Source organism: Microcaecilia unicolor, chromosome 8 (assembly GCF_901765095.1).
Source record: "Microcaecilia unicolor chromosome 8, aMicUni1.1, whole genome shotgun sequence".
Lineage (NCBI taxonomy): Eukaryota > Metazoa > Chordata > Amphibia > Gymnophiona > Siphonopidae > Microcaecilia > Microcaecilia unicolor.
The window spans coordinates 170,910,248-170,924,656 of record NC_044038.1 but is presented as its reverse complement, the minus strand read 5'-3'; the positions used below and the strand labels follow the sequence as shown (position 1 = coordinate 170,924,656).

Here is a 14,409-nt window from a genome sequence, read left to right as displayed (position 1 = left end):
TGCGGGTGAGAGAGAGGGAAGCTGCTGGATGGATGGAGTATTAGAGAGGGAGCTGCTGGATTGTAAGTGTTGGGGGGGAGGCTTGAGAGAGAGGAGAGTTATTAGAATGGGGGGGGGGTTGTTTGAGAGAGGGAGCTACTGAATCACAGGGGCAGGAGGGGTTAAGAGAGGGGGAACTGCTGGATCGCACAGGCTGGGAGTGATTGAGATAGGGGGGAGCTGCTGGATTACAGGCACCTGGGGGTTGAGAGAGAGGAGAACTGTCAAATTGGAGGGGGTCAGAGAGAGGGAAGCTGCCAGATCAGTGGGGGGTGGGGTGAAAGGGGAGAAGCTGTTGAACAAGGGAGGTTGAATGAGCTGAATCAAAAGGCTGGGGGGTGGGGTTGAGAGAGAGAAGGCCTGCAGAATCAGGAGGTGAGAGCAGGGTTGCCAGGTGGAAAATTTTTTTCCCACCCAAACGAGCCCAAATCCAGCCCAAACCCCGCCCCTGACACCCCCACCCCCGCGTCATCACCCCCGCCCACACTGTCATCAACCCCGCCTCCGCCATCATCAGCCCTGCCCCCCATCATCGGCCCCGCCTCCCCCGTCATCAGCCCCGCCTAGAATGTCACTAACCCCGCCCAAAACGTCACTAACCCCACCCCCCGCGGCCGAAAAAACCGCTTTAAAAACCGCCCAAAAGACCCAAAACAAGCCCAAAAAACCGCAACCCCGGGTCGCGGAAAACCGCCAAATTGGGCGGTAAAACCGCCCACCTGGCAACACTGGGTGAGAGGTAGAAGGGTGAGCTGCTGGACAATAGGAGGACAGTTGAGAGAGAGGCCAGCTGCCAAACTGCAGAGGAGGGGTTACTTGAAAGAGAGGGAACTGCAAATTAAGCATACATATCATTTGCGAATAGAAAAACTAAATGATCAGACAACAAAGGTAGAAAAAAGTATTTTATTCAGAATTTATTAATTGGAATATGTCAGCTTTTTGAAATGTGCATCTGTGATATTTTGCATGTAAGTTTCAATTTTTCTGGTATTGCTGCATGCTGAGTCTGACTTCTTCAGTTAACTTTCCAGTATTTTGCCTTCATATTTTTTGATTTCTAGTTCCTTGTGTCATGTGTTTTTCATCTGTGATCAAGGTGCAGTATTCTGCTAGCATGTAGTATTTGCAGCCCTTTTTGTTTTGCTTTTTTTTCACGAGGTAGTGTATTGGTGTTTTAGAGCCTGCCTGGTGTAATTACAGTTCTGCCTTTTCACGCAAGGTTGTAGCTCGTCCTGTCCTTGGAATTAGTGCTGTTATGGTTTAGTAAGGATATGAGTGTGTTTTTGCACAAGTTTGTGTATAGCATTTTGCAGTGGAGAGATTGTGTGTTGGCCTTACTGAGGTGGCACCAAAACATCAGAAAGGGTGTAGAGCGTAAATCATGACACACTGCCTCTTGAAGGCTCTACATATAGAGCCTATGCATTTCTAAGGTCAACACTGGCATGGTATGGGAAAGGCCCCCCAAAATGAAACAGTCAAACTACGCCCATGGGGCACGCTAGGCATACCTTTGCTGAGCCCTACCAGCCAATAAATGGACTGCCTCCATTCTCTGCTGCTTGTTTCTGGCTCTGAGCGGCATGATGGAACCTTCTTGCGTTTGCATGAAAAATCCCAGCCTGATGCTCAGAGTCAGAAACAAGGAGCAGGGAGCAGCAGCAGTCTATTTACTTGGCTGGTGGGGCCAGCATCACTGCCAGCAAAGTAAAAGAGAATTCAGGAGGGGGCCCAAGCCTACATTTTGGGAGTCAGTTGTTAGAATAGCCATGGGGAGGCCTACTTTAACAACCGGCTCCCAAAATTCTTAAAAACTTAACAAACGGCTATCGCAAGCCCGTGAGAGCCCGCTCCAGCACACCACTGGACCCACCCTTGCCTTCAGCAACCCACAATAGTCCCCTTCTTCCCCTTTCAGTCCCTGCCCACCTTTACCCATAGATATTCTTTTAATCATCTTTTACCTCCCTTCTTCAATGCACCTTAATTTTATTAATTCTTCCTTCTGAGCCTTACTCATCCTCCCCTAAGTGGTCCCATATGCCTCATCCTTCCCAAGTCTCACCTGTGTACTCCACACTACACCTCAGTCACCCTCCCAGTATCATTCATTCTCTCACTAGTGCTGCCACACATCCCCATCCATCTTCCTCCCTTAGTGCTCTCCCACTCCAGATCCTGTTATCCTTTCCCAATATTTATGTCCAAGCCTCTCATCTCCCCAGTAGCCTGTATTACAGCCTTAGTCATCCTTGCTACAGTGCTCCCTTAACTTCTTTCATCCTTCCGCTCTCACTCATCCTGCCTCCAAAGTGAATAGAAAAACTAAATAATCAGACAACAAAGGTAGAAAAAACTATTTTATTCAGGATTTATTAATTGGAATATGTCAGTTTTTGAAAATGTGCATCTGTGATATTTTTCGCGTAAGTTTCAATTTTTGTAGTATTGCTGCATGCTGAGTCTGACTTCTTGAGGTAACTTTCCAGTTCAGTATTTTGCCTTCATGTGTTTTTCAGGTGTGATCAAGGAAGGTGCAGTATTCTGCTAGCGTATAGTTTGCAGCCCTTTTTGGGTTTTTTTCACTAGGTTGTGCACTGGTGTTTTAGAGCCCGGTGTAATTACAGTTGCCATTCCACACCACGCATAAGGTTGTAGCTCGTCCTGTCCTTGGAATTAGTGCTGTTTATGGTTTGTTAAGGTTATGAGTGTGTTTTTGCATAAGTTTGTGTATAGTGTTTTGCAGTGAAGAGATTGTGTGTTGCCTACTAAGGTGGCACCAAACATCAGAAAGGGTGTAGAGCCTAAATCATGACACACTACCTCTAAAAGGGTGTTTTGTGGCTCTACATGAGAATTGTGATATTATGATCCCTTGCTAGCTTCATATTGTTGATGGTCTGCATTTTCCATATGGCTGGTATATTGGTGTATAAGGTATTAATTGTGACTATTTTATTTTTACTTATTTTTTTTCTGTGTGTTGTTAGACAATTATGGATGACAGACAGAGTCGGAGTCTTCTTGAGTCAGAGAGTTGTGGTATATATTTTAAAACAATTTTAATACCTTGGTGGTCTATATGTTTTTATATTGTACATTATATTTTACACATCACTTTATTTTATTGTATATCTTTTCATTTCATTTTTATTTTATTGCATATATCTATATTATTTTTGCTTTTATGCTGCTGGGTAAACATTTAATTTTACATTGACTACTGTATCAAATTTTCAGTTTAGTTACAAATTAGAAGTAACCCTGCCTTCCTTATGTCCTTCAGCAAATAAGGAGCATATTATGAGTCAAACAAAGCGAGCTTGAGATGCTGGCAGGAAATACTTAAGTGATGTGTTGTGGTTTTGTCTTTAATGGGAACCTTGCACTTACCTCTTTTTTGGCTATTTGCTTCTCTGGTTTGATGGGTTACAGAGTAATAGGAGGATTTGAAAGTACTGGATCTTTTCTTAATATTTTTCCTTTATTCTCCTTTGTTATGAGAATTGGAACTACTAATTGTAGTGGACTTGAACTGAATAATTTCTGGGGAGGGGATAGCATTCATGATAGCATTGTACTTATTATTTCAATCAGTTTTTTGTACAAGTTTAGCTTCATTTGTCTTTATTTGAAATTTCATAAATAAAAAAATATTCTAAAAATGGAATAATCTTATCAATGGGGTGGAACTAGGGTGGGTGCAGGGCTAGGATGGGGCCCCACCAAATTGGTCTGCATAGGGCCCCGCACTTGCTAAGTCTGGCCCTGAAGGCAGCAGCACACCCCCAAACCATCCTCAAGCTGAAGAAGTCATAAGCTGAAGACCAGCTTTAGCACCCCTTCTGCAGTTTGTGGGGAGGAGTCCGAGGCCAAAGAGGGGGGGGCTCAATATACCCTACCCCCCCATGGCTACACCAATGAATTAGAGATACGAAGGTAGCAGCAAAGGCAGTTTTATGGCTGATAAATGCACTAAAAAAAAAATCAAGGTCTCTTTAAGCCATTCAGACTTGTTCAAACTTGTTCAATAGGAACTCGTAAATCAGAACTAATGGTGGAAAACTTACATACCAGAAATTTTTGAAAAGGAAGAGGCTTTAAATTAGTTTACAAAAATATTTTTCTAGCAATTTTGAGAACATGGGATGAAAATAATTGAATTTCTTACCTGGAGAATCATTGTTATGCATAGATTTGGCCCTGATTTCTATGCCTTGAAACTCTCTGGGCCTGGCCAGGAGACTCGCGGATTTTAAATCTTTTCACTGTGGGCTGCCCAAGCAGAAACACAAAGGAAGGGGCTGGATTAGGGAGCACTGCAGTTTATTTTTTTTAGGTGGGGGCTGTCTCCAACATCACCCTTGTCCCCCTCCCTGCAGGACAGGATGGGAGGGGCTAGATTACAGAACATAATTACCCTCTTCTGTGTGCTTTTACCTTAGTGTCCCTAGAGAGCCATTGGGTGTCCATGTGTGACGAGGAGGCACATGCTGAGGTGGGGAGTGGGGTAGAATGCTGGGATCAGGCCTGAGGGAATGGAGAGGGCATAGACATAGCTTGGAGTGTACATGGGGGGGGGCAGTGCCCCAAACTCCCCCCCCCCCAAAAAAAAAATGCTGAAGGAGCTAATATTCAATTCACACCCCCCCCCCCCCCCCCAATATGACTAACAGGAAAACTGATAGGAAAGAAAGACAATGTTCACATGTAGTGTTGGGGGAATAGAAGAAAGTTGATATGCATCACTGCTTCACTAACCAGTGCTGAATCACTGGGCACCCACAAATCAAAGGTTTACAGGTATACAAATTTGGTATATGGCACTGCTGCTATAAACCAGTATTTCCTTCATGAGACACAGCTCTTGGGGGAGGGAAGAATGGAGAAAGTTACAGCAATTACTCAAGGGTGACATCCAGTGGCTTGATTTAGGCCCTGTGATCACAGGTAGAGAATGACACGGGGACAAAGTTTGGTCATCCTCTGATCACCATGCATATCTCCCTGTCCCCCATCCTCTCAGTCCTCTCTGTTTCTCACCTAGCCCACCCTCCCTCATCCTTTCAGACTGAAATACTTTGATGTTTCACTTGTATATGCTGTTAACAAAATTTGCTTATTTCTGATCTGACGAAGAGCTACCTTCGAAAGCTAATCAAAAAATGTATTGTTAGTCCAATAAAAAAAGGTATCATCTTATTTTCTTTTCTATGTTTTATTTTATTCTATTTCTATTGACTGGCATTCTATTCATGAGAACATGAGAAAAATATCATGGTAAAAAATAGATTAAAAACAAACTTCTGGGGTGCCAAACAACATTGTTCCTCTAACTAGTGACACAGAGACACTAACCAGTGACAAACACAGTACTTGTGATTACTGCCATCTATTTTGCAGCCTGTTGCACTCCCTCTTGGATTTCTCTGTAGACTCCATACTATCTCTCTCCACCGGATTCGTCACTAGGTTCCCTTCACATCATCAGTCAAAACAAGAGCAGGGAGAGCCTCTACACATCAGAAAGACCAAACAGGAGAGAGTAGAGGCTGACAAAAGACGAATCCAACACTGGAGATGTAACAAAAAAATAATTTATTGATGCAAATATTGAGGGACCCGACACCTACATCAGGGGTCAAACAAATAATTCATTGGCAACAGCCTACATACAAAAGATAGCAAATGTCCAACTGGAGAACTGTAATTCCATCAGGCTGACCAAAAATTGTACGCAAATAGACCGGTACAGAAAAACTCCATGGGGTCAGCTTGTGTCTCAAAAAGGATTACAGTTCTCCAGTTGGACATTTGCTATCTTTTGTATATAGGCTGTTGCTGATTGTTTGGCCCCTGATGTAGGCGTTGTGACACGCCAAAACATGGACCGTGTCGGGTCCCTCAATATTTGCATCAATAAAGTATTTTTCCACTACATCTGCAGTGTTGGATTTGTCCTTTAGTCATCCTCTATTCTTTCCCTTCACATCATTTCACCCACTCTGTTACAAAACACCACTGCTCATGCCCACCCTTCAAATCATTCTCCTGGCACTCCCTTCTGCCACTCTTTCCACTGGCAGACAAAGAACTGATGGTCAAACCTTTAACCGCTACATATAAAAGCAGTCTTGCACCTAACTACCTTTCCACTTATCCCTTCCAGGTCTTCCTTTACATTCTCCATAGCAAGCAATCTTCTTTTTCAAGTTGTCTCACCCTTAGGACCTACTTTAAGGAATAAACTCCCTTTATTTGGGATGGCCCAATGGCAGTGGAGACTGGGTTGGCTGAGGATGCTGCGAAGACAACACTCAGAGCTGCTGTGGGGGAGTCAGTCCTAGACCCTCACTCAAAGGCCGATGATCAGAAGTAAACACAGGCGCTAGAGGCCAATATCACCCACATTTGCTCCTGCCCGATTATCAGAGCTGGCGAGCGAGTGTAATAACGCACTCGCCAGCTCTGAATGCTAATTGCATGCAAATGCATGCAAACAAGGGTCTCCTGCATTCCTCCCTCAATATCAGCGGGCAGCGCACCAAACAAGGGCACTGCTCCTGCTGAAAACCCTACGCACTTTAGGGTTTGCCAGCGGAGGCACAGGGAGGGAGGGGGAAGAGACCCACTGAAGAGAGGGTTGACAGGTCTGTTTTCTCCCGAACCTGTCAAACCTAAGCCCGCTCCCCCCTAAACACAAGACCTGGAGGTTTGGTGGACCTGCAGGCCCCCCACCCCCAAAACACAAAAACCCTGGTGGTCCAGTGGGACCACTAGCTTCCCCCCCCCCCCCCCCCCCCCCACACATCAAACAAAAATGCCCTATTGTGTGCTTTCCCTGTTCCTAAGAGACACTACAATTCCTTCCTGCCACGTTTTCCTTCCTCCCTTCTGAGCCCTTATGCCCTCTTGAGGCTCCCTTATGCCATTCTAAATGGAGGGCAGAGGGCTCTAAGCCCCGAGATCACGGCTTAAACACCACAATACGTATAAACTCTATTTCCATTTGCTGCTTCCAATGCATTCAAATAGATCTCATACATATTCAATGTGGAAATCCTGAAAACCAGGCTGCATTGTGAACCTCAAGGACTGGATTTCAGGCCCTCTGGTTTAGAATAATGGCATTAAATGTGCATGTGTGTCACATTCATGCATAAATACAAAATTTTGTAAGCGCTATTCTGTAAATACCCATTTAACTTTATGCATATTTTTTTTACAGGTAGGCATTATACATAGGCAGAATCTGGGCAAGGTATGGGCAGGACTCACATGCACATAACTTTTAGAATACTCTCTATGGCTGGTGTAAATACTCACGCATAACTGCATATGTGTGTATATATCTGGTTACGCTCAGGAGCATAGCGTTGTGGGGCAACGGGGGCATGGGCCCCCTCTGCATTTGACCCCCCCCCCCTCAGCTGCTGACCCTCCCCCATCGCCAGGTACCTTTGCTGGTGGAGGTCCCCAACCCTCGCCAGCCGAAGAGTCTTCTTCAGCGCTGGTCAACTCCGGCGCCTTCGCTGATTATTTCTTTCCGACTCTTTAGGTCCTGCATGCATGTCCTGCACGGGGCTACATACAGGACGTACACGCAGGACGTAAGGAATCAGAAAAAGATCATCAGCAAAGGCGCCAGAGTCAACCAGCGCTGAAGAAGACTTCAGCTGGCAAAAGGTACCTGGCGGCGGTGACGGGGGAGGGTCGCCAGCGGTGGAGGGGTCAGCAGCTGGGGGAGGTGGGCTAAACAGTGCCCCCCCTCCACCTCGGGCTTTGGACCCCCCTCCCTACGCCCCTGGTTACGCTAGTTTTCTATAAAGGAAAATAGGTGCCTTCTATCCTTTATAGAAATAGGCACCACACAGGTGCTCTCCAGGAACCTAAATACAGAATTAACACCATAATGGTCTGGCCAAGAGAAGAGAGGGTGCAGCCACAAACTCTTTTCAGGGCTTAGAAAGAAAGAAACCAATCAAGAGCAATGATTCAATATTTTATTCAAGTTTTTGTTTTAAGTGGTGTCAAATAGAGCATACCGAGGAAAATCTAATTCCACAAAAAAATGGAAGACTGTAAAATCACGCTTATAAAAGAAAACCAAATGGCGAGAATAAAACACGTCACTTTTTTAATTGGTCTTGGCGATGCCACGGTGTTAATACAAGAACAGAAACTCTCTCTTGCATACGGCTCTCTCGCAAACTTGTCCAAAGCAAGTGTTGATGGGTGGGAACCACAACAGACAACATGAATGGCCACAGGCCAAGGCGTCAACCCTTCTCCGCAAAGAGATAGCACAGGGTCTCAAAGGGTAACTAAACAAGAAGGGTTTATGAGCCACCATTTGATTTCAGGCACAGCCTATGTGCCTCGTTATGGGATAAAACTTTGATCATTTAATACAGCTCTTTCTGTTCCTCGCAGCCATCATTCCTAATTGTACTGCAAGTCTCACACATGCTCCATAGAACTTCCATAATTATATTTGTTTCCCATTTTAATTTATAATGCTTCGAATATTGAGAAAAAAAACATGGTAGGTATCATAAAGTTTAATAAAATAGTTCAAAAGGGCCCAAAGTATTCTGGCCCATCCTGGACACTGTAGGGATTACGTTCTCCTTTCTTTTATGCTGATTAAGTGATCTTACTTGACAGCAAGGGTGACCATTTCCAGTGCTTGAGGGCCAGGTGCAGTTCTATTTTTTGTTGTTGATCGGGGGGGTGGAGTTATAATTAGTGTTGTGCAATCCAACACCATTTACATCATAGCTATTTTATGCAAATACAACTCATGAATGTACACTGTATATATATTGAAAACCAGATCAATCTGTGGCCCTTGTAGATGTGGGATTGGCCCAGTGGCTAACTTGTCCCTTGACCAGGATGTTGAACATGATTGACACACAGCATGACACACTGAAAGATACACTAAATTCTCTGAAGGGGACTATGCTGTAAATTGCGTGAAAATGAACGATTGTACAGTTTTGCCTTATTTATGCCTCAAATTCCAGTCCTAGCCCAAGCTTGTGACCACCAGCTTGCACGTTCTTGCCGTCCAGCAAAGCTGACAATGTCAGTTTAATACCTGCATGGAGAAACACAGAGAAAGTGTGATCAGAAATTGAAGGACTGTACTAAGGAGCCCTGTTATCCTGTAGGAAAGCAGATTCTTCTGAGGGATTTAATAGCTCTTGCTGGACCAACGTCACACCTAAAGGACATCCTGAACGCTCATGTACACTGGAACCTTTGTACCATTCTTAAGTTAGACCAATAAGGTTACCGGAATCTGTATTCCAGTAAAAACTAAAATGAAAGTATTCTAACGTAGTGGTTCTCAAGCTGATCCTGGAGTGCTCCCTAGCCAGTCTGGTTTTCAGGATATCCAAATGCTAATTTTTATTAAAAACCCAGATATCGTCTGCATACCATACACTTGTATCAAGTGCTACCATATTAAAAATTCAGATATCGTCTGTATATATTACATTGCAATTATCTCTTTTCATTGCAGAAACTCTGTCAAGTAACCCAATATTTGTATTGTTTATTTTGTATAGTTTATGTGTTTTATGATTTTAGACAATTATGGTGCTTATTTTCAAAGTACACAGACTTACAAGTTCCATAGTAGCCTATGTGCTTTGAAAATGAGCCTCTATGTATGTGTGTTTTGTTTTTAATCCTCCTAAAATTTCAGGGATTGTATAGAAAATATTTTTTTAATAAAAAGTTAAATAAAAATTATACACTCACAGGTTCATTTCAATATGACTAGGTCAGAACTGAAATGAATGTATTCAACATTAAACAACCACCCTCATGAAGTTTTCTCCATATGCATGTCTGTATGCTCACTTATATGGTATTATGATGAAAAGGAAGGGTAAAATTACATTCCTAAGCCAGTGGGCTGATGACAACTATTTAAGAACAATGAAATGTATTATGGTTGCCCATAGATTTTAGAAAGTGTGAATGGTTCTCCGCATGGTAGTGGTTAGGTCTTTTCTACCTGACCTATGGAGTTCCTTTTTATATTTTTGTTATATTTATGTATTTTTTATGTATTGTGAACTGACTTAATATGACCAAGTTAGGCGGTATATAAAGCTCTTAATCATAAATCATCTCTTTATTATATTACATTATACTGGAATATCCCGCTAATACCAAAAATAGTTCCAAGCGGGTTACATGTTAAATAAGAATGAACCACATGTTCAGATGTTACATATTAATCAGCTAATAATTACAGTAAAGTAAAAAAAAATCAACTAAAGACCAATTTCTATGCATTGAAATACTTCTGAAATAAAAAAATGTCTTAAGTGACTTCCTAAAATATAAATAATTTCCTATCAATCACAGTTCTAATGGTAAGGAGTTCCAAAATGATACCGCCTCATAAGAAACAGAAGTAGACAATAATCCCTTAAATCTAACACTATATCCTCTTAAATGAATTCTTACAACCAGTGGAAATATTAACAAATTTTTACAAGATAGTATGAAGCCTACAAAAGATCACAAAGAATCTGAAAATAATGTGACCATATACTTTTGTTACCAACACAAAAGGGCTTAATAAAGATAACGACTTTCTCGCAGACCTCAAGACACAGAACTCTTGGAATTGTAAGGGTTCGTCGTCTCCCTAACTACCTCCACCTCTTCCAGTGTTTCCTATGTAACCAGCAACTTTCTGGCCTGTATGAACAACCTCCAGCCTGGCTGACTTTGCTCAATAACACCCAGATGATCAAAAGCCCTGCGCTGTTCCAAACAGCGCCCTAAAAATAGCGCCGGGACAGCGCAGGGCTTTTCTGCATCGATGATCAAAGATAATGCATGCAAATCTAAGCAGCGCTATTATCTTTGATTATCATGTTTTAGTGCGGGAGAATTGTTCCGAGCATGCACTGAGCACAATCCTCCCGCACTTGTTTGACAGGTCTGGGCTGTCAAAAGCCCAAACCTGTCAAACAGCCTGCCGAGGCCCGAACAATGAGGCCGCCGCCGCCGGGCAAACCATCTCCCACCCTCCTACCCAGCGATGGGGGGTGGGGGCTGGTCCCCCCCCCCCCCCCCCCCACGATCCCCCCCATGTTCACGGAGGGCTGGAGATCCGGTGGGTCTCCAGCCCCCCCAAACCCCCACAAATCGTTGATTGGCCGCCTCCGGCCAAAGGATCGCCCACACGGTGATGTATCGACGGGGGTGGGGCTGGAGGTCCAGTGGACCTCCAGCCCACCCCAACTCCTCCCCCCCAGCGTTTTACTTAGATTCCCTGGTGGTCCGTGGTGTGGTGTCGTGAAACAAATCTATTTACATGGCTGGACTTAACTACCTGGGTTCCAAATGGTGGAACTCAATACCAAAGATCACAAGAAGCATCACAAACAATCCTCAATTCAGAAAAGAACTGAAAACATACCTTTTCAAAAAGTTCTACAACAAATTAACTTAGCAATCAATGTCCATTCTGCAAAATGTCCACAACCATTACACAAATACAAAACCTTAAATATAAACTGCACTTGTAAACCATCACAAAACCTGTAAATGTAAACAAATACTGTAACTGCAAACCAGAATGTGATTTGTAAGCCACTTTGAACCGAAACTCGCTTTTGGATAACAGTGGGATACATGAATGAATGAATGGAATCCTGAACAGCAGACCAGCTAGGGGTGCCTCAGGACTGGCACTGGAGCTACTGCTTTACAAGAACTAAGATGTTTCACCTTTAAAAAACAGAGTAAAATAAGTTATCTTTTAACTCAATTTACTTAAATGATCCTCTCATCCTTCACTTACCGGGCTTTAAAGTCTGAGTATATCCTAATCCAATCAGACTTGAATTATTCACTTTAGCCTGCAAAACAAATCAGTTTAAATAATGTGTATAAATGAAACATCATTAACAATCCTTAACACGGGTTATAAACGTTTATGCTTTGGTTAGGAGCAGATCTAAACACTGCCTCTACTTTGATATGCAGAAGCCACTTTCTGAGATCAGCTGGTTGTTATCCATATTATATGAAGTTATTAGTGTTACAGCAGCGGTATGGCCATATCACTGTGCTCTCCTATGTGGTGAAAGGCATAATTAAAGAGTAAATCAGACAGTAACCATGCCAGGCTGATGGAAGGCGGGAATACCAGAGATAATGCAAATGGACAGCAGGGTCAGTAGCTCTTCTCAGGGTTAATCTAGAGAGCTGTGATCTTTGTGGCACTGCTAGAGATCTTGAGGGAGGGGTGTGCTCGTTTGCAGATATTAGTGGAAGTGGTAAGAGGAGGCTTGGGGGATTGAGAAGTGGTCAGGAATTTGGAGGGTAGACTGCTAGGTAGGGAAGCGAACTGGGAGTGGTCATTTTAGACTCAAAGTGGTCAGTTAATGTGGTGAAGCAGCTGAAAACCCCATCGGTGGGCTTGGGAAGTGTTAAGAGTGAGGGGAAACGTGGTGTTGGTTCTGTGTGGGTGACTTCTGGGACCACGGCTTGGGTGTTGTGCCTTTGTGGGGCTGATGGCGAGGGTGGAGTTCCTGAAAAGCTGCTGAAATGATACAGGACCCGCAATGCAGAGCATGCAGAGAGGGAGGGACGTTATGGTTCTCAGGATTTGCTTGCAATGGTAGATGGGGAATGGTATGGTGGAAGGTTTCAAATATTTGATCGGGTTTGGTGAAAAAAAAGAAGGGGGAAAGTCTTCCATGGAGGGTGGTTCAAGAAAAGGGAACATAAAGGAGGGATAGGAGTGTGCTTCTTTGCTTTGGGGGAGGGGGACAGAGGTGCATGGAGTGGTCTACCGACATGAGTGGTGGTAGCCAAAATGTGAAAATACCTGGCAGGACACAGAGCGCAGGGGTGAAGTGGGGACAGGCACAAGAAATGAGAGATGGACATACCTGATGTAGTTGTGGAGAGCAGGGCTGAAAGGTTGGCTGGGAACCGCTGCTGGCTTAGGTAATGGAAATTTATATGTTCATCTATCCAAAGTGATAGAAAACCAGAGAGAAAGTCTCTCAATCCAAGCAGATTAGATAGGCCAACTGGTCTTTATCTGCTGTCATTTACTACAGTACTATGTTAAAATACAGACTATGCTCGTATACCAGTGAATATTACCTCCAAAATTGAATAGAAAATATTTCGAACAAAGAGCAAAACATCACATTTAGACAAGAACATGCAGGACCTGATTCACAAGACACAGAATGGGAGAAAGGCCTAAATAAATCCGGCCCCTAGGAAAAAGGTTTGGTAAAAAAAATTCCTAGAAGCAGCTGAACTAGCAGCAGAGGCAGCGGAAAGCAATACTATGACAAAATGTAAGCATACTTGGGACGGATCCAGGGGCCCAATTATCAAAGCCCTTCCTGTGGATAAAACTATTTTAAACTGAGAAATAGTCTACTTGAAAACTAACCACCCTATATGCAGTTAAAAAGCAGAAGCAGCCGCGGAAGGGTTAGGTTAAGGGAGAAAACAACATTCACAGTTCTGGAATTTATAGACTGCATGCATTATTTTTGTTGAAAATATATCTGTGTACACACATAGGCAATCTTGCAGACTGTTAACCCTACCATAGTACACCTATTCATACCCATTTCAACCAATCAAGATGACTTTTATTCTCTTTAATAATAATTGTGGTGCTTTAGTTCCCAAGACTTAAGGCTTGTCCTATCTGTCTTCAACTTGCTATTTAAAACAGGAGCTCAGTAAAGTAAAGCAGGAATTGGAAGCACTTAAAGCAGTTTCTATGACTGCACAGAATCACAGCAACTTCTCACCACTGCCTCAAAGGATAAAAACACCTAAGAATAGATGGTTCACGGTACGCTCAGGCAGTCTATATTATGTGGCACAGAAGGATCCGCCCTCACAAGTGTTGCCCCTACAGAATTCTTTTAATCCATTACAGCACTGTGATGTCCCTGAAAATAGAACTGAGGCAGAAGAAAAAGCAATGAGGGGGGAACAAAAGGATATGAAAGTGCCCAAAGAGGAAAGACACCCCCAAATCACTAATGTTGAAACTCATACCAGGAAACTATTGCTACTAGGGGATTCCATTATCAGAGGCATTAACTTTGAAACACAGTTCCAGGGGCCATGCAAAGTGAAATGTCTTCCAGGCTCCTCAGCTACCAGGAGTACCAAGCAAATAATCTCTATAATCAGAGAAGAAACTATGAGTCAGACACTGATGTTGTTATTCACCTGGGAACAAATGACTTGTCCAGTAAGTACCCCACTTGCTGTGCAGAGAGCTTTTCAGGAGCTGGGAGAGGGGTTAAAACCTTTGATACAAACAACAGCTTTCTCTGAAGT

At 43.4% G+C, this 14,409-nt stretch overlaps 1 protein-coding gene across 3 annotated transcripts in view; it reads right to left on the bottom strand.

Moving 5' to 3' along the window:
• Window positions 1–8,031: 8,031 nt before the first annotated feature.
• Window positions 8,032–14,409, bottom strand: part of VDAC1 (voltage dependent anion channel 1) — a 33,920-nt gene continuing 27,542 nt past the window's right edge. For all 3 annotated transcript variants that reach the window (XM_030212016.1, XM_030212015.1, XM_030212014.1), the window contains 2 exons: window positions 11,882–11,939; window positions 8,032–9,145 (listed from right to left, as the gene is read on the bottom strand). In XM_030212016.1, the coding sequence (XP_030067876.1) occupies window positions 9,054–9,145; window positions 11,882–11,939 (150 nt within the window). In that variant the 3' untranslated portion in view covers window positions 8,032–9,053. The remainder of the gene's footprint in view (window positions 9,146–11,881; window positions 11,940–14,409) is intronic.